Source organism: Vipera ursinii (assembly GCF_947247035.1).
Source record: "Vipera ursinii genome assembly, chromosome: 6".
NCBI lineage: Eukaryota > Metazoa > Chordata > Lepidosauria > Squamata > Viperidae > Vipera > Vipera ursinii.
The window spans coordinates 7,036,808-7,062,986 of NC_139515.1; the positions used below are offsets into that span (position 1 = coordinate 7,036,808).

The following is a 26,179-nucleotide window of genomic DNA, read 5'->3' on the forward strand; positions in this document are numbered from 1 at the left end:
CTTTCTGACAATCGAACCCAATGGGGGAAGTCTGAGTCCCTTAAGAGTCATGTTACTAATTTAACAAATACAGCGATTCACTTGAGAACTGTGGCAAGAAAATCGGGCAAAACTCACTTAACCAATGTCTCGCTTAGCAACAGAAATTTTGGGCTCAGCTGCGGTTATAAGTCTGTAGAGGCAATGAAATCAAGGCATGCACTCTGCAAAACAGATCCATATATTGTCTACATCTAAAATTAAATTTTCTACAGTGTTATGGGCTTGCTATCTTGATTTTTGAAACTCTTAATAAAAGAAAGCTGAGTTAGGGACTTTAGAAGTCAGTGTAGTAAGTTGGTTTATGATGAGCTAAACTCTGACTTCCTACTCGGTGGATTACATAACTCAGTTTTTATTATGACAAATAGTCTAAACTAAAAAAAAAATGAGCCGAAGGGTCAATTCTTCTCACTCAAACGCCTGTATAGTGGCTGCAGATAACATTTTATTTCATTTCATACATGCAGCCTTTTTTCGGGAAAGTGCAATTTCACAGCAGAATCTTATTTACAGAGAGCAAATTACAGGAAATTCTCTGAAATCTATCAAGTTTCAATAGTAGGAGAGAATATTTGTACCTCAGGGTTGAACTGTGGGGTGCTTGGTGCTCTCTCAGCTTGGTTGTTTTCTTGCAGACGTCTCATTACCCAACTCAATAATATCATCAGTGCTAGAAGGGAGTGGGGTTTGCGAGGAGGAGGAGGAGGAGGAGGAGGAGGAGGAGGAGGAGGAAGAGGAGGAGGAGGAGGAGGAGAACTGTGGGGCCCTTGGTGCTCTCTCAGCTTGGTTGTTTTCTTGCAGACATCTCATTACCCAACTCAATAACATCATCAGTGCTAGAAGGAAATGGGGTTTGCAGGGAGGAGGAGGAGGGGGAGGAGGAGGAGGAGGAGGAGGAGGAGGAGGAGGAGGAGGAGAACTGTGGGGCCCTTGGTGCTCTCTGAGCATGGTTGCTTTCTTGCAGACGTCTCATTACCCAACTCAATAACATCATCAGTGCTAGAAGGGAGGAGACTTTGGTCTGTTTCTATACAATAGCTTGAAGTCTGTCAATTTTCTTCAACTAACCAAACAGTAGCTAAATCCAAATATTTGGCTCCTTGAGGGTTTTCCTTGAGGGAGAGAATATGGGTAACTGGGATTAAATTTACACTCAGTTATAATTTAGGAAAGCACCTCTACAACATGATGTACTGTTGGCATATGACACCAGGGAAATTATCAAAAACGTATAAAAAGTATTTCCAACCAGCGGTGGAAATGTGAAAAGCATGAGGAGATATTTTCTCACACATGGCAAACTTGCAAGAAAGCTGAGAAATTCTAGGCAGACATTCATATAACGATACAAAGGTTTTTAATGATTAATATCACTAAGAAACTGGAACTCCTTTGATTGGAATTTATGGATACTAAATTAGTGGGGGGGGGGAAACCATGTTAAATTGATATCCTGCATGGCAGCTGCAGCAAAATGTTGTTGTTGTTTTTAATGCACAAGGATGGAAGAAAAATGAAATTCCTACATTAGAGCAAAGGGTTGGAAAACTACAGAAATGGAGAAAGTGACCTGTTGGTCAGAAAGAACAAAAACCACAATTTTTTTTAAAAAAATAAATCGTTAGATGGACTTGTTGCCGAAAGAAGAAGAAAAATGAACCAGTGATTTATGGATTTGAAGATTAAGAAAGATGGAAGACTAAATGAGCCGGTGAGGGAAGCCTGTAAATTATTTAAGATGGAAGAAGACAATAAAATTGTAATTATTTGCTGAGAAGAAGGTCAAAAGCCACTGTTAAGTTTCCTTTCTTTCTCTTTTTTTTCCCTTTTGATTTTATGGGTTTTCTTTTCCCCTGTGGTGGGTTACTATTATATGAAAAAGTTCCAACAAATACAAATTAAAAGAGAGAGATTGGTGGCGATATAAGGTCAAAAATCTATCTACCTATCTAAAACCTAGCCCTGATGACAACATACTTTAGAAGCAAGAGGGTTAATTTTTGCAGATAAATAATTTCATAGAAATTGGGATTTTTAAACTAACTACAAAGCTTTGTAGTTGTTCTCATTAGCCTACAAGGCCTAAACAGTAAAATATTTACATCTAGGAAAGGATTAAAGTTTGCTGCAATTCACAGCAGATCAAGGAGCTGATTTCTTTTTTTTTTTTGTAATGCATAATTTTTCATTTTCATTTATTGAATGCTTTGAAGAAAATAACAAGAGAGAACATGGAAAAAAAGAGCAGAAGCATATAAGGGAGATAAATAAAGTCTCATGAGGATTATGGTTCCCTAAAACATCATTAACGAACTCTGAGAAATTTTATCTATCTCTCTATCATTTCTGAACTTAAGAATGAATAATGACACCCCACCAACACAATACGCATTGGAAGTTACTATAAAGCTTTCAGAAAGATATTTCCTTCTTATTTCATTGTCTTACTTTTGATCTATATTAGCTTACAAAGGGTTCTTTGTTAAATGTGCACTAATGATTGCCAAGCCTTGGAGTAAGTTGATTTTGTTTTCAACAGTATAAGCTTATTTATTTTTAGTGACTTTGCTTATTCGTGTCAGAAGCCTCCCGATTAAAATAAGGCGCACCATATGACATAAAATGTAAACTATAAAATATAAAATGCAAGTTCAAAATATGTACAAACTAAACAGAACTTGCCCAATGTTTAGCGGGCGTGATCACTTGGAAGAACACATTGCAAAGGTATTTTTTCTCTAGTGGCTTTCAGGGGAAAAAAAGATATTAATACTAAGGGGACATATTCGTATGCTTTCAGGTGCTCTAGGTTATTTGTAAAAAATAATAAAGGCATGATACAAATAAATAAATAATTACAGGTAGTCCTCGAGTTACGACCACAGCTGAGCCCAAAATTTATGTCACTAAGTGAAACATTTGTTAAGTGAGTTATGCCCCATTTTACGACTTTTCCCACAGTGGTTAAGTGAAGCATTCGTCACACGATACTTAAGTGAATTTGGATTCCCCACTGACTTTCTTGTCAGAAGGTCGCAACCGTCGTAAATATGAGTCACTTGCCAAGCTCCTGAATTTTGATCACGTGAGCATGGGAATTGCTGCAACGGTCGTTAAGTGTGAAAAAAATAATTAGAAGTCACTTTTTTCAGTGCCGTTGTAACTTTGAGCGGTCACTAAATGAATAGTTAGGGACGCGGTGGCTCAGTGGGTTAGGACGCTGAGCTTGTCGATCAGAAGGTCGGCAGTTTGGCGGGTCGAATCCCGAGTACCGCGTAACATAGTGAGTGCCTGTTACTCGTCCCAGCTTCTGCCAACCTAGCAGTTCGAAAGCATGTAAAAATGCAAGTAGAAAAATAGGGACCACTACGGTGGGAAGGTAACAGCGTTCCGTGCGCCTTTGGCATCTAGTCACGCTGGCCACATGACCACGGAGATGTCCTCGGACAAGCGCTGGCTCTTCCTTCGGCTTTGAAACGGAGATGCGCACCGGCCCCTAGAGTCGGAAACGACTAGCACGCATGTGCGGGGGAACCTTTACCTTTACCTTAGTTTAATAAAGATAAGGATGAGGGGGGACATGATAGCAATCTTCCAATATCTCAGGGGTTGCCCCAAAGAAGAAGGAGTCAAGCTCTTCTCCAAAGCACCTGAAGGCAGGATGAGAAGCAACGGATGGAAACTAATCAAGGAGAGAACCAACTTAGAACTAAGGAGAAACTTCCTGACAGTTAGAACAATTAACCAGTGGAACAACCTGCTTCCAAAAGCGGTGAATGCTCCAACACTGGAAGTTTTTAAGAAGAGACTGGACAGCCATTTGTCTGTAATGGTCTAGGGTTTCCTGCCTGAGCAGGGGGTTGGACTAGAAGGCCTCCAAGGCCCCTTCCAACTTTGTTATTATTATTATTAAGTCAAGGACTATGTAGTTTGTGCTGGACTATTACTGTATTTTTTTTTACCTCTGGTCTAGAATTACTGCAGGAGACTTCCTTGAAAGACCAGCCAGAAGCTTCAGGCAGTGCAAAATGAGGTGGCACAATGAGAGCAGAGCAGTAACATTTTGGGAAGACTGCATTGGCTTCCAGGTGCAATCTTAAAGTGCCGGCTTTAATAAATAAAAAAAACCCTCTATAACCTGGTACCAGATGAGCTGTAGGATCTAATTTCTCACTGAGGTTGCTTACATTGTGCCAGGAAAATCAGTTCAAGAGATCAGTGGCTTTTAATGGATGGCACGGTTTTTCTATAAAAGGACCAGCCACCTGGAATGGCCGTCACCTGAAAGTTTCATGGTCCATCAACTTTCGAAGGTGATTTTGAATGCAATATGAAGGCAGGACAAGAAGCAATGGATGGAGACTAATCAAGGAGAGAACCAATCTAGAAATAATGAGAAATTTCCTGACAGTCAGAACAGCCAGTGGGAACGGCTTGCCTCCAGAAGTTGCGGGTGCTCCAACCCTGGAGGTGTTTTAAGAAGAGACTGGACAGCCCCTTGTCTGAAATAACAGAATAACAGAATTGGAAGGGAGCTCGGAGGTCTTCTAGTCCAACCCCATGGTCAAGCAGGAGACCCTAGGCCATTTCAGACAAGTGGTCCTCCAGTCTCTTCTCAAAAACCTCCAGGGTTGGAGCACCCACAACTTCTGAAGGCAAGCTGTTCCACTGATTCATTGTTCTCACTGACAGAAAATTCCTTCTTAGTTCTAGCTTGTATCACTCCTCGATTAGTTTCCCTCCATCGTTTCTTATCTTGTCTTCTGGTGCTTTGGGAAATGGAAATAACATAAGGCAGAGGTCTTCAAACTTGGCCCTTTTATGGCTTGTGGACTTCAACTCCCAGAATTCCCTAGCCAGTGTGCCTGGCTGAGGAATTCTGGGAGTTGAAGTCCACGAGTCATCAAAGGGCCAAGTTTGAAGACCCCTGACATAAGGTCTCCTGTTTCAGCAAGTAGTTCCACTTGGAAGACCTTCAAGGTCCCTTCCAACTCCGCTGTTTTATTCTGAATACTTCCAGAAGCAGCTAAAAGTGACGCTTCTACAGAGAAAACTTGGGTTAACAGTTTGTATTGTACATTTTTGTGTTGTTGTTGTTGTTATTGTACATTTTTGTGTTGTTGTTGTTGTTTTGTTGTTATTGTTGTTGTTGTTGTTGTTATTATTATTATTATTATTATTATTATTATTATTATTATTATTATTATTATTATTATTTACTGTTGTATTTATATCATTGCCCAGAGCCTATTCGCAATTGTAGGAAGATTTATTTATTTATTTGTTTTTATAAACCGCCCTTCTCCCGAGGGACTCGGGGCGGTGTACAGAATAAGGTAGGTATACAGAATGAACAATAGTGAAAAAAAACAATAGTAAAAAACAAACTGGGACCCCAATTAGAGTTATCAGGCCAGGCCGGACTGCTGGAACAGGTAAGTTTTTAAGTCGCGCCGGAAGGTGCGGAGGTCGGGGGCCATCCGGATTTCGGTTGGTAAGCTGTTCCAGAGGGCTGGCGCACCCACTGAGAATGCCCTCCCCCTGGGGGCCACCAGCCGACATTCCTTGAGCGGTGGCACCCTGAGGAGGCCCTCTCTGTGGGAGCGCACAGGACGGTGGGGTGCTGACATTGGCAGAAGGTGCTCCCGTAGGTAGTCCGGACCCATGCCATGTAGGGCTTTGTATGTCATTGTTAGCACCTTGAACTTCACACGGAAGGCAACTGGAAGCCAGTGCAGCGCACGGAGGAGAGGTGTGATATGGGAGTATCGGGAGGCTCCCAAGAGTGTCCGTGCCGCTGCACTTTGCACCAGTTGAAGATGTAAATCTGATGAATAAATAAAACAAATAATTTATTCCACCGGAGCTTTTGCACCGGTGAGAGATGGTGGGAAACAACAAGTGAAGAATTATAGTTCCCAATTTTGAGATACGCATTCAAACGAGGCTGCAGTAAGCAACTCAATTTACTTGAGCTCATGCATTTGCATAACGTACTAACTTTAATTACATACAGTTGGCTTAGAAGAATGCAAAACTGTAGCCTTAGGAATCTATTTATTTCAATTGTGAATACATAAATCCATACAAAAAAAATAATAATAGGAAGATTGTTAAAAAAATATTTGATTTTGGCTGGAAAAAGCACTAATTCTTAGATTTGCTCAAAACTGACTGTATTCCATTAAAGTCTTTATGCAGGAGATGTAAATTACTGTATGGATTTTCAAATTAGCTTTTTCTGTATAGCCATAAATATACGAGATTATTATGTCACCCCTAAAATTTAAATACCATTACAGAAAATGAGAAGGAAATAAATTACAACCAAAATCTATTTTATGTCCTTATTCTCTTTTATTTAGAAGATGCTTAATTATTTGTGGTGATTGGTTTCTCCAATGAAAACCTATAATGAAGGACAGAATTATGGGTAAAATTAGTATAATTTCAAATGTTGCCCCAAAAAACCCACCAATAACTAAATTAGTAGGTGAAAATATGTAAAACTGTAACATTGGAAGAAAAAAGCTAATTAAAATTTTGGGCAAAACATTAAGTTGCTCCAAAAGTTTTTATTTTTTTTCCCTTAAAAGAGTTTCTATCTGTCATTCTTATCACAGAAGGATAAGAATAATAGGAATTAATATACTAATCTTTTACTATATGTCCATATGCCAAAGTTCCTAGATTTAGTTATCAATGGCTATAAACAGAGTAAAAACAATTCTTTTTTGAAACTCTGGAGAGACAATATAGAGCAGGGTATCCCAACCTTGGGAACTTTTAAGGCTCATGCACTTCAACACCCAGAATTCCTGAGTCAACTATGCTATGCTGGCTGGGGAATTCTGGAAGTCGAAGTCCACAGGTCTTAAAATTCCCAAGGTTGGGAACTAATAATTTGAAGTGTAAGTTATCAAGTGTTCAACTGTACATTATGGAACTTGAGCATTAAAGGTCTATACATATGTTGTATATAGTACATTTAAATGTGTGTTAGGTATGTATACACTTTGAGAGCAAGCAACTAAATTTTATATTTAATGTGTCCCATTGTGCCCACAATAAAAAAATGTCAATAAAGGTTATCTATCTATCTGTCTATCATCTATCTATCTATCTATCTATCTGTCTGTCTGTCTGTCTGTCTATCTATCTATCTATCTATCTATCTATCTATCTATCTATCTATCTATCTATCTATCATCTAAAGCATAACAGCATATCACATGCAAACCAGCTTTTTAAAGGAAAAATGTCTACTGCATTACCATCCAGTAGTTGTTTTATGAATGGCCACAGTTATTATAATGCTATAAGTGTCTTTAAGCTTTCATTTCCTTTGCTATTTATATATGATAATCCCAGCAATGGACACACACAGACAGACACACCCCAGAACAACAGCATTTTAAGGGTCCTTGAAAATCTTTAGTTCAACATTCAGCTCAAGCAGGAGACCTTATTCCATTCCAGACAAATGGTTGTCCAATCTCTTCTTAAAAACGTCCAGTGATGGAGCACCCACAACGTCTGGAGGGAAGCTGTTCCACTGGTTAATTCTTCTCACTGTTGGGAAGTTTCTCCTTAATTCTAGGTTGGATCTCCCCTTGAGTAGTTTCCATCCGTTGTTTCTTGTTCTGCCTTTAGGTGCTTTGGAAAATAGGTGGACCCCCTTTTCGTTGTGGCAACCTCTCAGATATTGAAATACCTGCTATTCTATCACCCCTAGTCCTTCTTTTCACTAGACTAGGCATACACAGGCAGGGTTACACGCCATCTAATAATATGTCTCGCAGTCCCAATGATCAATATCTTATATTTGAAGGACCTTCAAATGGACCAACGTCAAAGAATAACCATGAATTGAAAGACCAAGCCTACCATATTGATGTTTCTGAAGATAAGAGCCCTCAAGATACTATGATGTGAATAGTTGATGTTTGTTCATCATCGATGTGTACAGGTACTAAGGTAAAGGTAAAGGTTCCCCCGCACATGCGTGCTAGTCGTTTCCTACTCTAGGGACCGGTGCTCATCTCCATTTAAAAGCCACTTGTCCAAGAACGTGGTCATGTGGCCGGCATGACTAGATGCCAAAGGTGCATGGAACGCTGTTACCTTCCCACCGTAGTGGTCCCTATTTTTCTACTTGCATTTTTACGTGCTTTCGAACTGCTAGGTTGGCAGAAGCTGGGACGAGTAACAGGCGCTCACTCTGTTACGCAGCACTCGGGATTCGACCCGCCAAACTGCCGATCTTCTGATCGACAAGCTCAGCGTCCTAACCCACTGAGCCATCGCGCCCCTTCATGTACAGGTACTACGACCTTCAAAAGCATGCCATACAGACAGGTAAGAAATATTTTAAGAGGGTGGCTAAATTTTAAGCTTTACATTTTATCTGGTAAAATGAGAAGATCCCTTTCCCAGATCTGCCTAAGCATACAGCAAAGGACCCCCCCCACCACCACCCCTTTTAACTACCTTTTCCAAAGCGTTCAGATTCATTTTGACTGGTTTCCCATCCGTTGGTCCTTTATTCCTTGCAACACGGTAATAGGTCTGCTTGGTAAGTCTAATATTTTGGACACAACTATTACCTGCCAGAAATAGTTAACACAACTGCAGCTGTGCTGAGCGAGGCTCTCATTTAGAGAGAGAGAGAAAGAGATCTCATTTTATTATCAATTGATTTTTCAAAGCTGATCCATTATTTATTTCTTTGAGCAGATGGGGGGGGTGTAATTCTCTATGTTGGAGCAGAGGGAGCTCAACCAATTTAATCCAGTCAGACTTTGCAGAAAAAAAACAAAAAGAACAAAGACATATAAAGATATGGATGAATGTACATGTCAAAGAAAAAAGAAAACGGGACCTTTAAAAAAATAATTAAAAAATAAAATAGGATTGGGGAATTTGACACATTTTACATCTTATTGAAATTATAAGTGGAACAGCTTGCTTTCAGAAGTTGTGTGTGTTTCACCACTGGGGTGTTTTTTGTAAAGAAAAGGCAGGACAACCACCTATCTGAAGTGGTATAGGGTCTCCTACTTGAGTAGGGGGCTGGACTAGAAGACCTCCAAGGTCCCTTCCAGCTCTATTCTATTCTAACAAGAACCATTTTTTCCTAAGCGGCTAGCCTCCATTTTATTTCCAGCATCTTAGCCTCCATTTTATTTACTCCCAGCTTGGAACTGGATCTGATTTTTCTTTCAACAATAGGTAGCAATAAACGATCAACCGTTCTGATTTGTCTGCCTTTCAATCACTTCCCTCTCTCATTATTTGATAGAAATCTTTTCTGCAGGATTTACAAGATTGTCCATAGCTGTTTTTGAGTTCTGTTCGGATGGATGGATGGATGGATGGATGGATGGATGGATGGATGGATGGATGGATTTTATTGAATTATTAGCATTATATCTGCTCTGCTCAATGCCGTCTGAGTAGCATGTATGACTGTTGCTAGGTATTGAAGAGGCTAGTTGTGGGGGGGAAGAAATGCGCACTGTGCTGATAGTGCTTTAATTCAAAAGGAGTGTAGTCCCTAAATTGCTTTTGGCACTTTCATTTCCTAAGACACAAGGTGGGGTTGATCCTAATAAATGAGGAACAGGAGACTTGAAGATTCTCAAGGGAGGTTGGCCAACACAGAAATTAAACAACATTTTAGCAACCAATAGGGGGAAAAATGTGCTGCCTCCCAAAGCAGCATAATGAACTATTGATTTACAATTGCAATCTAATTTGCATCTGTAATTAAGAGTAATAACAAAGGAAGAGCCAGGGAGTGTGTGGAATGGACTGTCTTTTGGCGTCCACCCAAAATTAATCCCGGTTACTACATAAAGTTGCTGAGATCGTATGAACAATGGTTGCAGGAATTGGGTACGTCTAGTCTAAATAGCCAAAGGCGCATGGAACGCTGTTACCTTCCCACCGTAGTGGTCCCTATTTTTCTACTTGCATTTTTTACGTGATTTCGAACTGTTAGGTTGGCAGAAGCTGGGACGAGTAACAGGCACCCACTCTGTTATGTGGCACTCGGGATTCAACAAGCTCAGTGTCCTAACACACTGAGCCACTGCATCCCACATGACCACGGAGACGTCCTTGGACAAATGCTGGCTCTTCGGCTTTGAAACGGAGATGAGCACCGGCCCCTAGCGTTGGAAATGACTAGCACGCATGTGCGGGGCAAACTTTACCTTTACCTTTTTAGTCTAAATAGGGACGCTGTGGCTCAGTGGGTTAGGATGCTGAGCTTGTCGATCAGATGGTCGCAGTTTGGCGGGTCGAATCCCGCGTAGCAGAGTAAGCACCTGTTACTCGTCCCAGCTTCTGCCAACCTAGCAGTTCGAAAGCACGTAAAAATGCAAGTAGAAAAATAGAGACCACTACGGTGGGAAGGTAACAGTGCTCTGTGCGCCTTTGGCATCTAGTCATGCCGGCCACATGACCACGGAGACATCCTCGGACAAGTGCTGGCTCTTCATCTTTGAAACAGAGATGAGCACTGGCCCCTAGAGTTGGAAACGACTAGCATGCATGTGCGGGGGAACCTTTACCTTTTTAGTCTAATAAAGAGAAGGATTAGGGGTGGTAGCATTCCAGTATTTGAGGGGCTGCCACAAAAAAAGAAGGGGTCAACTTATTTTCCAAAAACACCAGAGGGCAGGACAAGAAACAATGGATGGAAACTAATCAAGGAGAGAAGCAACCTGGAATTAAGGAGAAACTTCCTAACAGCGAGGACAATCAACCAGTGGAACAGTTTGGCTTCAGACCTCTGACCTAGAACTAAGGAGAAACTTCCTGACAATGACAACAATCAACCAGTGGCCTTCAGAAAGTTATGGGTGCTTCATCACTGGAGGTTTTTAAAAAAAGATTGGACAGCCATTGGTCCAGACTGATATATAGGATCTCCTGCTTGAGCAGGGGGCTGGACTAGAAGACCTCTAAGGTCCCTTCCAGCAGTATTCTGATTCTATTCTATCTGGTTGTGCCTTAGTATTGTAAGTCATCTTTATACTGAGTTATACCCCCCCTCCTTTATACTCTTCCAACACTGTTAAGAAAATTTGCACTGTACACAAATATGGCACGGGGATTCCTGCAGATAGCCAGAGATAAACATTAAAATTATGATGAAGTGGACATTCGCCACGCTGTCGTGGAGTGGACATTCAAATTCCATCTTGCCTCGGGTGAGCCACGTTATGCACAGAATTGTAAACCAAAGACCGGCCAGTTGAAATTAAGGAGGAGAGGCGAAATTCTCTTTCGTTCCGGTTTGTATTCATCCTACAAAGCAACGTCAAACCCAACTGATTTTTTTTTCCCCCAAGCCTTGAGACGGTTGAGGCCTGATTGACCCTGCCCTTTTTGCCAAGCTATTTGTTGAAATTGATTTTCGAGACAAGGCTGATAAACGGCGTGCCCCTCTAATCTAATCGAAAGGACACAGCGAGATGGAGAGATATAATGGGATACATAATGCAAGAGGCACCAGGAGAACAGAATCTTTGGAGAGCGCTAAAGAGTTCCAAGCAATTTAAGAATGTCCCCTCCAAAGGCAGCTATCGCATTTGTCTCTTCTGCTTTAAATTCCCCATTTAGTAAATTCACAGATATCGACAAGAGTCTGGCAGACAGTGCGCGGTTTTGTTCAGGGCGCACTTTCTGATTTCAATTTAAAAAGGGCCATGCTCAACTGACAACCATCGTTTAGTGTCCGAAGTTACAACGGGACTGAAAAAAGTGACGTGAGCCGTTTGCACACTTACGATCGTGGGAGCATCCCCACGGTCACACGATCGAAATTTGGACAGGCTCATATTTACGACGGTTGCAGCGTCCCAGGGGTGTGTGTGTGTCACGTGATCCCCTTTTGCAACAAGCAAACTCAATGGGGAAGCCAGATTCCCTTCACAACTATGCGACTAACTTATCAACTGCAGCGATTCGCTTGACAAGGAAGGTCCTAAAATGGGGCAAAACTCACAGAACACACGTCTTGCTTAGCAGCAGAAATTTGGGGCTGGTTTTTTTTGGTCGTAAGTCGAGGACTACCTGAACAGTCTGAGCGTAGGCTATTGGATACTTTCTTAAGTTCTGGCCCAACTTGAGGTTCCTTGGAGCACAATGGTTCGCATGCTTAGGACACTCGCTTGATAAGCTGCAAGCTGACGTTTGAGTACTGTGGTGGGATGGGGTGAGCTCCCGTCCTTCGCTCCCGCTCCTGCCGGGGACATGATAGGACCCTCCAACTGGGCATCCTCTGGGCTGGTGATGTCACCAGCTCAACCTTTCAACACGGAAGCGCCTCGGTGCCCCTAACGCAGACATGTCAAACATAAGGCCCGGGGGCCGGATCCGGCCCGCGAAGTGGTTTCATGCGGCCCGCGAAGCCATCCTGGAAACAGTGAGGGAACGGCCCCCACTGCCTTGGCCCTGGCCCAGAGACCCTCCTTCTGCCAGAGACCCTCAGATCTGTCCCACTCCTGCCCAGGCCCCCATAGGCACCCTTGATGCCAACGATGTGGAGCTGGCCACGCCCACCCAGTAGGCCATACGCACTCTAGCCACGCCCACCCAGTAGGCCACGCCCACCCTGGCCACACCCACCCGGCCCCCTGAGGGCAACCACAATGCTGATGCGGCCCTCGGTGAAATTGAGTTTGACACCCCTGACCTAACGTGAGCATGACGCGACGCCATCTTGAGATTTTTAGGGGAGAATGGTCAAGATATGTCAGCTTGCTTTGGAAGAGTGAAACGCCTCAGGCAGGGACAAACTGTCTTGCTAACAACCAGGTCTCCGCTTGCCCAGAACTTCCCTTTTGCTAAGCAAAACCAAAAGGCCAATTCCTCTTAAAAAAGGAAGGAGGCTGAAGTCTGAGCTGACTTTTTCCAGATAGGCTGTCAAACAAATTGAGACAATTGGAATGGGGTGGGGGAAAATGCAAATAAATAAATCCCCAAGTCCAGATGGCATGCACCCAAGGGCTTCTTAAAAAAATTAAATTGCCGATTTTCTGACCCTCTCAGGAGTCCCTGTTCACAGTCATTCTCCTTTAAGTCACCTCCTCTTTAAATCGCTGTTCAGATAGTCCTCGACTTACGGCGGTTTGTTTAGTGACTGCTCGAAGCTACAACGCCACTGGGGGGAAAAATGACACACGACTGTTTTTCACACTTACAACCATTGCAGCGTCCCCCTGGTCATGTGATCAAAATTCAGATACTTGGCAACCGGCTCGTATTTATGACGGTTGCAGTGTCTCGGGGTTATGTGATTCCCCTTTGGCGACCTTCTGACAAGCGAAGTCAGTGGGGAAGCCAGGCTCACTTAACAACTGTGTGACTAACTTCACAATTGCGGCAATTGACTTAACAACTATGGCAAGAAAGGTGGTAAAACTCACTTAACACATTTCTCACTTAGCAACGGAAATTTTGGTTTCAGTTGTGGTCATAAGTCGAGGACTACCTGTATTGTGCTAATTATGGAACTGTTTTTGGATGATATTCAGAAGCTACAGTATAAATAAAACAACAGAATTGGAAGGAACCTTGGAGGTCATCTAGTCCAACACTCTGCTCAGGCAGGAAATCCTTTACCATTTCAGATAAAGGGTTTTTCCAGTCTTTTCTTAAAAACTTCCAGTGTTGGAGAATCCACAACTTCTGGAGGCAGGTTGTTCCACTGGTTAATTGTTCTCACTGTCAGGAAGTTTCTCCTTAGTTCCAGGTTGCTTCTCTCCTTGATTAGTTTCCATCCATTGCTTCTTGTCCTGCCTTCGGGCGCTTTGGAGAATAGCTTGACTCCCTCTTCTTTGGGGCAGCCCCTGAAATATTGGAAGGCTGCTACCATGTCCCCCCTCACCCTTCTCTTCATTAGACTAGTCCACAGGTCTGCAACCCGCGGCTCCGGAGCCGCATGCGGCTCTTTCAGCCATCTCCTGCGGCTCCCAGTCTTCTGCCATGTGCAGTCCAAAAAAAAAAGTGGGACTAAAAAAGTTCAACCAATCAATTCAAATATGCAGGGTAGGTGCATATCTTGCCTTGGCTCCACTCTTCAGTCAAACCCTGTTCTGCACATGCGCGCATGTACGCACATGCACACACATTTTTTTGCGGCTCCCAGTTTTTCCTTTTGTGAGGGAACCAGTTCCGAGTGGCTCTTTCACTGTTTCAGGTTGCTGACCCCTGGTCTAGACAGACCCAATTCCAGCAACTGTTCTTTGTATGTTTTAGCCTCTTATGGAGGTCCCCAAAAGACCTCATATGAAAGGACAGGGAGAAAGATTAAATAGTCATTAGGCAGAATAACAAGAGTTGGAAGAGACTTGCAAACTAGAATTGGTTTAAAGAAATAACTTAATCAACATTAAGCAGGGCTTAATTCTTCCCACCAACTCAATGGCAAGGTTGAGATGGCTATACTCTTCAAAACGGCCAGCTGTTGTTGCTGTTGTTGTTGTTTTAAAAAATAGATTAAATAAATCATCGTCATCACCAACATCACCATCTGCACATGACTTTCATTATTCCCATCCAAGGGGGAAGGAATTTTTTTTTTTTATCTATTTGGAGACTCACTTTGGTGGAAATAAATGGGACCAACCATTTATTAGGCTCAAATTGTTTGGGGGACTTGTAGCATATTCATTACTTTTAATATGCAAAATAGGATGATAATGAACTTTAATAATTCAGGATTCTTCCAACACTTCTTCCACCAGAGATAACCCGAATTAGATTTTCAAAGAACCAGAAGCACTGATTAAGAATTCTGTAAATCCCATGCATAAGTATAAATTTAATTTCCATAAATTTATTGGCAGGGCCGTGTCGGGTTCTCCTTCTCCAGCCCACCCGGTGTCATTCGACGGGTTTTCTGAAAGTGCTAAGATACTCTTAAAAAGCAATATAGGAGAGGACATTGGGACTGCCCGTGAGCAAATAGGAAGCAAAGTGGGAGCCAGGGAGGAATAAAATGAGCAAATTTCTAATTTCTAAGATTAGGAGCACCTCGTAATCTTCCTTGGCTTCTAAAAGAGCCTTGGTGGAGCAGTGGGCTAATGCCTCCTTAAGTAACACCAACTGCCTGCAATTATTGCAGGTTCGCATCCCACCAGGCTCAAGGTTGACTCAGCCTTCCATCCTTCCGAGGTAGGTAAAATGAGGACCCAGATTGTTGGGGGCAATTAAGCTGACTTTGTAATAATGCCGCTTGGGGGGCAGGGCAAAAGCCCTAATAAGCAGGCATATAAATAGAATGAAGGCTATTGCTAAGCACATTGGTTTGTGCTTAAATTGTAAGCCGCCCTGAGTCTTCGGAGAAGGGCGGGATATAAATGGGATTAAAATAAATAAAAATAAAAATAAAACGTGAATCAAGACTCAACAATGAGTTCTAGAAACTTCCGCTTAGACAATAAAGGAGAATATTTGTAGCTCAGGGTTGACATGACGGGTGCTTGATGCTGTCTGAGCTTGATGATTTTCTTACAGTAGTTTCATGACCAGAGGAGGAGGAGGAGGAGGAGGAGGAAGTGGGGAGGAAAAGGTCTGAGGTCCTTGGCACTCTCTGAGCTGATTTTCTGATTTTCTTGGAAACGTTTCATTACCCAAACTAGGTAACATCATCAAGGTAGGGTTAAGATTATGATATAATAATAATAATAATAATAATAATAATAATAATAATAATAATAATAATAATAATAATAATAATAATAATAATATTAAGAAGAAGAAGAAGAAGAAGAAGAAGAAGAAGAAGAAGAAGAAGAAGAAGAAGAAGAAGAAGAAGTAGTAGTAGTTGGAAGGGACCTTGGAGGTCATCTAGTCCAACCCCCTGCTCAGGCAGGAAACCCTATACTAGGGGTCTTCAAACTTGGCCCTTTTATGACTTGTGGACTTCAGCTCCCAGAATTCCTCAGCCAGTGTGCCTGGCTGAGGAATTCTGGGAGTTGAAGTCCACAAGTCATAAAAGGGCCAGGTTTGAAGATCCCTGCCCTATACCTTTTCAGACAAATGGCTGTCCAGTCTCTTCTTAAAAACCTCCAGTGTTGGAGCATTTAGCACTTCTGGAGGCAGGTTGTTCCACTGGTTAATTGTTCTAACTGTCAGGAGGTTTCTCCTTAGTTCTAGGTTGCTTCTCTCCTTGATTAGTTTCCATCTGTTGCTTCTTGGCCTGCTTTCAGGCGCTTTGGAAAATAGCTTGACTCCCTCTTCTTTAGGGCAGCCCCTGAAATATTGGAACACTGCTATCATGTCACCCCTCACCCTTCTCTTCGCTAAACTACACATACCCAATTCCAGCAACCGTTCCCTATATGTTTTAGCCTCCAGTCCCCTAATCATCTTTGTTGCTCTTCTCTGTACCCTTTCTAGAGTCTCGACATCTTTTTTACATTGTGGTGACCAAAACTGGATGCAGTATTTCAGGTGTGGCCTTACCAAAGTATTGTAAAATGGTATTAGTACTTCACGTGATCTTGATTCTATCCCTCTGTTAATGCAGCCTAGCACTGTGTTGGCTTTTTTGGCAGCTGCAGCACACTGCTGGCTCATATTGAAGTGATTGTCTACTAGGACTCCGAGATCCCTCTCACAGTTACTACTATTGAGCAAGGTACCACCTATACTCCCCTTCATGGATTACTGCCTTGTCGTGGCGAAGGGGCTTGCGTAATTCAATGAAGCTATGAGCTATGCCGTGCAGGGCTACCCAAGACGGACAGGTCATAGTCGAGAGTTCTGACAAAACGTGATCCACTGGAGAAGGAAATGGCAACCCACTCCAGTATCTTTGCCATGAAAACCCTATGGACAGTACCAAAAGGCAAAACGATATGACGCTGGAAGATGAGCCCCTCAGGTCGGAAGGCGTCCAATATGCTACTGGGGAAGAGCAGAGGGCTAGTACTAGTAGCGCCAGAAAGAATGAAGCGACTGGGCCAAAGCCGAAAGGACGCTCAGCTGTGGATGTGTCTGGTGGTGAAAGGAAAGTCCGATGCTGTAAAGATTTTTTCTCCATAGGAACCTGGAATGTAAGATCCATGAATCAAGGAAAGCTGGACGTGGTCAAACAAGAGATGACAAGACTGAACATCGACATCTTAGGTATCAGCGAACTAAAATGGACAGGAATGGGTGAATTTAATTCAGATGACCATCAGGTATACTACTGCGGACAAGAATCCCTCAGAAGAAATGGAGTAGCCTTCATAGTCAATAAAAGAGTAGGAAAATCAATACTGGGATACAATCCTCAAAATGACAGAATGATCTCAGTTCGAATCCAAGGCAAACCATTCAATATCACAGTAGTCCACGTCTATGCCCCAACCACCAGTGCTGAAGAGGATGAAATTGACCGGTTCTACGAAGCCCTACAGCACCTTATAGAACTAACACCCAAAAATGATGTCCTTATCATCATGGGGGATTGGAATGCTAAAGTAGGAAGCCAAAAGATAACTGGAATAACAGGCAAGTTTGGCCTTGGAGTACAAAATGAAGCAGGGCACAGGCTGATAGAATTTTGTCAAGAGAATACGATGGTCATAGCAAACACTCTTTTCCAACAACCCAAGAGACCGCTCTACACATGGACATCACCAGACGGTCAACACAGAAATCAGATTGACTATATGCTCTGCAGCCAAAGATGGAGAAGCTCTATACAGTCAGTAAAAACAAGACCAGGAGCTGACTGTGGCTCAGACCATGAGCTTCTCCTTGCAAAGTTTAGGCTCAAACTGAAGAAAGTAGGGAAAAGCACTAGGCCACTCAGGTATGAATTAAATCATATCCCTGTTGAATATACAGTAGAGGTGACAAATAGATTTAAGGAATTAGATCTGATAGACAGAGTGCCTGAAGAACTATGGACAGAGGTTCGTGACATTGTACAACAGGTAGCAACCAAAACCATCCCAAAGAAAAAGAAATGCAAGAAAGCAAAATGGCTGTCTGAGGAAGCTTTGCAAATAGCTGAGGAAAGGAGGGAAGCGAAAGGCAAGGGAGAAAAACATAGATATGCCCAATTGAATGCAGAATTCCAGAGAATAGCTAGAAGAGATAAGAATGCCTTCTTAAATGAACAGTGCAAAGAAATAGAAGAAAACAATAGAATAGGGAGGACCAGAGATCTTTTCAAGAAAATTGGAGAGATGAAGGGAACGTTTAATGCAAAAATGGGCATGATAAAGGACCAAAATGGCAGGGACCTAACAGAGGCAGAAGAGATTAAGAAGATGTGGCAAAATTACACAGAAGAACTATACAAGAATGAGCTTAACGTCCCTGATAATCACAATGAGGTGGTCACTGACCTCGAGCCAGACATCCTAGAATGTGAAGTGAAGTGGGCCTTAGAAAAGCTGAGCAACAACAAAGCTAGTGGAGGTGACAGTATTCCAGCTGAGCTATTCAAAATCTTAAAAGACAGTGCAGTAAAAGTGCTACACTCAATTTGCCAGCAAATTTGGAAAACTCAACAGTGGCCACAGGATTGGAAAAGATCAGTTTACATTCCAATTCCAAAGAAAGGCAGTGCCAAAGAATGTTCAAACTATCGCACCATTGCACTCATTTCTCATGCTAGTAAAGTCATGCTTAAAATCCTACAAGCTAGACTTCAGCAGTATGTGGATCGAGAACTACCAGAAGTACAGGCAGGATTTCGAAGAGGCAGAGGAACTAGAGATCAAATTGCCAACATACGCTGGATCATGGAGAAAGCTAGGGAGTTCCAGAAAAACATCTACTTCTGCTTCATTGACTATGCTAAAGCCTTTGATTGTGTGGATCATAACAAACTGTGGCAAGTTCTTAAAGAGATGGGAGTACCAGACCATCTTATTTGTCTCTTGAGAAACCTATATGCGGGTCAAGAAGCAACAGTGAGAACTGGACACGGAACCACTGATTGGTTCAAAATTGGGAAAGGAGTCCGGCAAGGCTGTATACTGTCGCCCTGCCTATTTAACTTATATGCAGAGCACATCATGAGAAAGGCAGGGCTAGATGAATCAAAAGTTGGAATTAAGATTGCCGGAAGAAATATCAACAACCTAAGATACGCAGATGATACCACTCTAATGGCAGAAAGTGAAGAAGAACTAAAGAGCCTCTTGTTGCGGGTGAAGAAGGAGAGTGCAAAACTTGGGTTGAAACTTAACATTAAGAAAACCAAGATCATGGCATCTGGCCCTCTCAATTCCTGGCAAATAGATGGGGAAGAAATGGAAGTAGTGACAGATTTTATTTTCCTGGGCTCCAAGATCACTGCAGATGGGGACTGTAGCCAAGAAATTAAAAGACGCTTGCTCCTGGGGAGAAAAGCCATGGCAAATCTAGACAGCACACTAAAAAGCAGAGACATCACCCTGTCAACAAAAGTACGTATAGTCAAGGCTATGGTCTTCCCAGTTGCAATGTATGGCAGTGAAAGTTGGACCATAAGAAAGGCTGAGCACCAAAGAATTGAGGCCTTTGAACTATGGTGCTGGAGAAGACTCCTGCGAGTCACTTGGACTGCAAGGCGATCAAACCGGTCAGTCCTAGAGGAGATCAATCCTGACTGCTCTTTAGAAGGCCAGATCCTGAAGCTAAAACTCAAATACTTTGGCCACCTAATGAGAAGGAAGGACTCACTGGAGAAGAGCCTAATGCTGGGAAAGATCGAGGGCAATAGAAGAAGGGGACGACAGAGAATGAGGTGGCTGGATGGAGTCACTGAAGCAGTAGGCATGAGCTTAAATGGACTCCAGAAGATGGTAGAGGACAGGAAGGCCTGGAGGAACGTTGTCCATAGGGTCGCGATGGGTCGGACACGACTTCGCAGCTAACAACAACAACCACCTATACTGTACCTGTGCATTTGATTTTTCCTACCTAAATGTAGAACCTTACTTTTTTCACCATTGAATTTCATTTTGTTAGATAGCGCCCAGTGTTCGAGTCTATCAAGATCTTTCTGTATCTTAAGCCTGTCTTCTGGAGTGTTGGCTATTCCTGCCAGCTTGGTGTCGTCTGCAAATTTGATGAGTTCCCCATCTATCCCCTCGTCCAAATCATTGGTGAAGATCTTGAAGAGCACTGGGCCCAGAACAGAGCCCTGGGGCACCCCATTACACACTTCCTTCCATGTAGTTTGGTAGTGAAACACCTGCCAGAAAACCACCAAGCTCACAGATCACTTCAGATTAACTTTGATCATTGTTAGAACCAAATTCGTACCAGAAAATTCGATTAATATCTGCAGCACGCTGGACAGAAATACTTAGTTACGAGGAGAATAAAAATGTTTTCTTTAAAAAAAATTCCTTTAAAGACTAATCAACTCAGTGCATTAGATCAGCCTCCTAGAATATATACATTCAGTGGAAACTACCAATGGCCTGAAGGTAGTGGAAAAAGAGACTCCGGTTTAAATTAATTACTACAGTCCGTCCTCTAACGGGAGGAACAGATAAATGGATCTAACGAGGTCCTTTGTTCTCTATTCATCAATCTCAGCTCCAGGAGATGAGCTTAGCCTTCGGGGACACCTCAGTCCGTTCAGAGCACCCTTTTTCAGAACCCAGTTCTGCCACTTTTCAATTTAACTAAGCAAAATTGCCTTTTCTGGCTGCTGATTTAAGCATCGCCAGCCGTCACCTTAGCTGCTCTCATGACTGTGATATAGGAGAAGGGAGCCGACGGAGAAAAGCTAATGCACTTCTTGAAAATGTCAACCAGACTCCATCAGAGATCCCATATCATTTTTGTGAAGAGGCTGGAGTTAATTAAATATCAGAGGAGCTTCTTCTTCCCCCCCCCACACCCCCGCTATTTTTTATTTTTGCCCTTAACACTTTTTAGACTCCTGACTATTCAAAGCGTTCGACATCGGGGAGACAGCCATCTGCCTCCTCCCTCCATCCCATTAAAAATATAGCCTGCGATTTCCATGGAACCCGAATAGAGAAGGAGGCAAGCACATGAAAGGGACTATCAACCGGCACGTTGGCAAATTACCTGGGTAATATCTAGCGAGGCCGGTCGCGCTGCCAAAAACCTGCCACAGCAGAGTTTGATCTTCCTCTCTGTTCTTTTTAAAGACTTCATCTAAGGCACCTGTCCAGTTCAGTTCATTCAACACGATGGTAGCTGCAAAAGAGGAGAGAAAATAAAATATACCCGGTGCCGTCAAGTTGCAGCTGTGCTACGCCGCGCACAAAACCATGTTCCCCAAAAGTAGCTTATCAAGGAGAGAAGCAACCTAGAGCTAAGGAGAAATTTCCTGATCAGGACAGCAGTTAATCAGTGGAACGACTTGCCTCCAGAGGTTGTGGGTGCTCCATCACTGGAGGCTTTTAAGAAGACGCAATTGTCTGGAATGATTTAGTTGTCTTCTGCTTCCACAGAGGGTAGGACTAGAAGACCTTGCAGGTCCCTTTCAGGCTATTATTCTATGTTCCAAATGAATAGTAGGTGCTCTTCACCTTTTTTGGAAAACTCTGTGGAGTGCTGTAGAGAAGACAGTTATGTTTCCAATGGAAAAGAATATTTTAGGTCCTTAGTGCTTGGTTGTTTCCATACAGATGTTTCATTACCCAATTACATATCATCATCATCACTGAAGCGCTGATGATGTTGCTTAGTTTGGTAATGACATGTCTGCAAGAAAACAACCAAGCCCACACAGCATCAAGGGCACCAAGGCTAGCAAATTCTGCTTGCAAGTGTGCCCAGTTTTAGTCTGGTTTAAACATTTAACTTCCAAGACAGGGAGAGTCATCAACAAAGGCATTTCTAAGTATTTCTGTTTATCTATTTTTGTGTGTGTGACATTTTCCCCCACACTGATGCTCTCTTCCGTATTTCTTCAGCATTATTACTAATTTTGTTGGCTCTGGGGTTATGTGTGCTTTTTATTTATATGTATGTATGTATGTATGTATGTATGTATGTATGTATGTATATTTTCTAAAAAAAATACCATATATATATATATATATATATATATATATATATATATATATATATATATAAAAGGTAAAGGTAAAGGTTCCCCCGCACATGCGTGCTAGTCGTTTCCGACTCTAGGGGCCGGTGCTCATCTCCGTTTCATAGCCGAAGAGCCAGCGCTTGTCCGAGGATGTCTCCGTGGTTATGTGGCTGGCATGACTAGATGCCAAAGGCGCACGGAACGCTCTTAGCTTCCCACCGTAGTGGTCCCTATTTTTCTACTTGCATTTTTACATGCTTTCGAACTGCTAGGTTGGCAGAAGCTGGGACGAGTAACAGGCACTCACTCTGCTACGCGGCACTCGGGATTCGACCCGCCAAACTGCCGACCTTCCGATCGACAAGTTCAGCGTCCTAACCCACTGAGCCACCGCGTCCCTTTATATATAGGTAAAGGGGAACCTTTACCTTTTATATATATATATATATATATATATATATATATATATATATATATATATATATATATATATATATATATATACACATACTAAAAAATACCAGAGCATTTATGTAAATATACTAAATATACTAACATGTTCTTTCCCCAATTAAGTTCTTCTTAATGTTCTTCTTCTCCAATGACCCTCACCTGATGTAGCCTACCCATCACAAGACTCACACTGATGATTCACAACTGAACTATCACAAGACCCATAAAAAAACCCTCACTCCACACACCCACACCTGAAGCCCTTATAAACAGAACAGCCTGGTAATGAAACATTTGGAAACCAACCCACAAGCTTGGAGAATGTACGTTCACCCTCATAAGTTCTATGCACCTCAACCAGAAATAAAAAGGAATGGCTTGTCAGAAAGTTAAAAAAGATGATGACATGAGATCACAGGACACTGCAACCATCATCAATATGAACCGGGTGACTATGAGGCTGGTACAACGGTCATAAGTATGAAAAATGGTCCTAAGTCACTTTTTTTCAGGTCTGTTTTAACTTTGAATAGTCACTAAATCAGGGGTCTTCAGACTTGGCCCTTTTATGACTTGTGGACTTCAACTCTCAGAATTCCTCTGCCAGGCACGCTGGCTGAGGAATTCTGGGAGCTGAAGTCCACGAGTCATCAAAGAGCCAAGTTTGAAGACCCTGATCTAGGCTGACATAACGATTCTCTCTAGCTTGAGAAATGATGGTTCTTCATTAGCTTAGTTCAGGGGTCCTCAAACCTGGCCACTTTTAAGACTTGTGGACTTCAACTCCCAGAATTCCTCAGCCAGGCACGCTGGCTGAGGAATTCTGGGAGTTGAAGTCCACAAGTCATAAAAGGGCCAAGTTTGAAGACCCCTGCACTAAATGAATTGTTACAAGTCAGGGACTATCTGTACAACTGTGGATTCTTGGATCGTAGCCTATTCAGATGCAAAACATATATAATAATACCACTGAATGTTTTGCACGGACTGCGGGAGTTAATACAGGCCCCACTTCCTGGGGGGAGGCTAAATTAATAATAGAGGGTCCGTAGGGACTAAGAATGAGAAAGAAGAGAAGACTATAGCATTAAATGTAACATTAGACTTGCAAAGCCAACTGGGGATCTGAAATCCAAGAGCGTGCTCATTACTGTAAGTTAACAGTGTTTTCATGTTTATGGATGTGATCATTTGCAGAGAGATCAGCTGTGTGCACATTAATATTCATAGGCTGGGCCAGCTTCAGAATTAACTTGAAATACAAAATATAATAATAATTATATTCATAAGCACGATCGGGTAAGCGCTACAGGACTATGGATAGAGGAAGTCTAATTCCTAAACTGACCGCGTCTGGAGTTATTTAGGCAAAAAATAATCATAATAATATAATAATATTTTATTTTTTTCAGACAAAACAGGGGGAGGGTTGTTGTTTTTTAAAGGCTGAGACTGTTTCCCCAGACTCCTGCATTAATAATTGATGGGACAAACAATTAATGCTTCATTACAATATTGATAAATAGCTGCTGCTTTAGTCCTCCTTTAAAATGCCTCCTTTGCAGCCCAAAATAACTCGCTCACGCTAGGCAACAGCTGGCATTGACTTAATTGGAACAGAGCGAGGTTTAAATCCTCCAACGGAGCTTTATCAATCTCTCATTTTTTATTTTCTTTTTTTTTCTTTAGCCGTCTCCTTCCTGATGGTGTTTGGAAGTTGGAGGTAAACAGGTTGCAAAACTGACAAAGTCTGTGTTGATTAACCAAGGATTAAACTAAAGTGAGCCCGGGAAAAGTAAATACACATGCACTTTCTGTCTGTGCTTTACTTCAATTATGAATTCGCAAACAGCCGCCCGCAAAATCTGCCATCATTTATTCATAAGAGGTTCCCATATAAGTCATCTCAGGAGGAGCCGAGCACCTCAGCTGAACAACAAGAAGAAGCTAAAGCAACATAAGACAAGGATGACACCCTAAGCCAGGGGTAGGCAACCTTGCCTCTTTTATGACTCGTGGACTTCAACTCCCAGAATTCCTGAGCCAGCACAGCTCAGCTTGGAAACCTCTCCCTTTCCCCCTCAGCGTGGCTGGCTCAGGAATTCTGGGCGTTGAAGTCCACAAGTCATAAAGCGGCCTAGGCCTAGGCCAGGGGTAAGCAACCTTGGCTCTTTTATGAATTGTGGACTTCAACTCCCAGAATTCCTGAGCCAGCATGGCTCAGCTTGGAAACCTCTCCCTTTTCCCTCAGAGTGGCTGGCTCAGGAATTCTTGGAGTTTGAAGTCCACCAATCATAAAGCGGCCTAGGCCTAGGCCAGGAGTAGGCAACCTTGGCTCTTTTATGACTCGTGGACTTCAACTCCCAGAATTCCTGAGCCAGCATGGCTCAGCTTGGAAACCTCTCCCTTTTCCCTCAGCGTGGCGTGGCTGCTCAGGAATTCTGGGAGTTGAAGTCCACAAGTCATAAAGTGGCCTAGGCCTAGGCCAGGGGTGGGCAACCTTGGCTCTTTTATGACTGCTGGACTTCAACTCCCAGAATTCCTGAGCCAGCATGGCTCAGCTTGGAAACCTCTCCCTTTCCCCTCAGCATGGCTGGCTCAGGAATTCTGGGAGTTGAAGTCCACGAGTCATAAAAGAGCCAAGGTTACCTACCCCTGCCCTAAGCAATATCGACGTACAGCCACAACTGAGCCCAAAATTTATGTTGCTAAGTGAGAAATTGGTTGTGAGCTTTGCTCCATTAAGACTTTTCTTGCCGCAGTTCTTAAGCGATTCACTGCAGTTCTTAAATTAGTCACACGGTCCTTAAATGAGTCTGGCTTCCCCTATTGTCTTGCTCGGCAGAAGTTCGCAAAAAGGGAATCATGTGACACACACCCCCAGGGACACTGCGACCGTCATGAATGTGAGACAGTTGTCAAGCATCCGAATGTAGATCACGTGACCCTGGGGATCCTGCAGTGGTCATAACTGTGAAAGATGATCATAAGTCTCTTTTTTCAGTGCTGTTGTAACATCGAACCGTCACTAAGTGAAGTGTTGTAAGTCGACCTTGGAGGTCTTCCAGTCCAACCCCCTGCTCAAGCAGGAGTACACGCCATCTCTCTGACTCCTGATTCAAGCGTGTGTATCGTAAATCCAAGATTTACGGATTAGCGGAGTGGGAATTTTAGAAATCGATTTAAAGAACGATATCGGTCAGTCACAATGTTGTGGTCCTAGTTCATTGAGAGGCAGTTCAAAGTTACGACGACTCATCACCATTTTCACACTTGCAACCGTTGCAGCATCCCCATCGTCATGTGATCAAAATTCGGACGCTTGGCAACCGTGTCCCCGGAAGGTAGTCACGTGATCCCCTTCTGTGACCTTCTGACAAGCAAAGTCAACGGGGGGAAGCCAGACTGACTTAACAGCCAGGTTACTAACTTGACAACCGCAGTGATTCACACTTAACAACTGTGGCAAGAAAAGCTGTAAAAAAACTCACTTAACAATGTTTTTCACTTGGCAACGTAAATTTTCGGCTCAGTTGCGATTGTCACGTCGAGTATTCCAGATTTTGACACAACCATCCACTGGTGAATGTCTCTTGAGTTTTCTTATTTAATAAAGTGAATAATTTGAATTTATTTAGTGAAAATAAGATGCAGCAAGCT

The 26,179-nt window shown here is 42.7% G+C and overlaps 1 protein-coding gene across 1 annotated transcript in view; it reads right to left on the bottom strand.

Moving 5' to 3' along the window:
- CACNA2D1 (calcium voltage-gated channel auxiliary subunit alpha2delta 1) overlaps positions 1-26,179 on the bottom strand; it is a gene marked incomplete at its 5' end in the record, with an annotated part of 159,075 nt that overhangs the window by 103,970 nt on the left and 28,926 nt on the right. Inside the window, one exon of the mRNA XM_083366623.1 lies at positions 21,094-21,225. Coding sequence (XP_083222749.1) covers positions 21,094-21,225 — 132 coding nt within the window. The remainder of the gene's footprint in view (positions 1-21,093; positions 21,226-26,179) is intronic.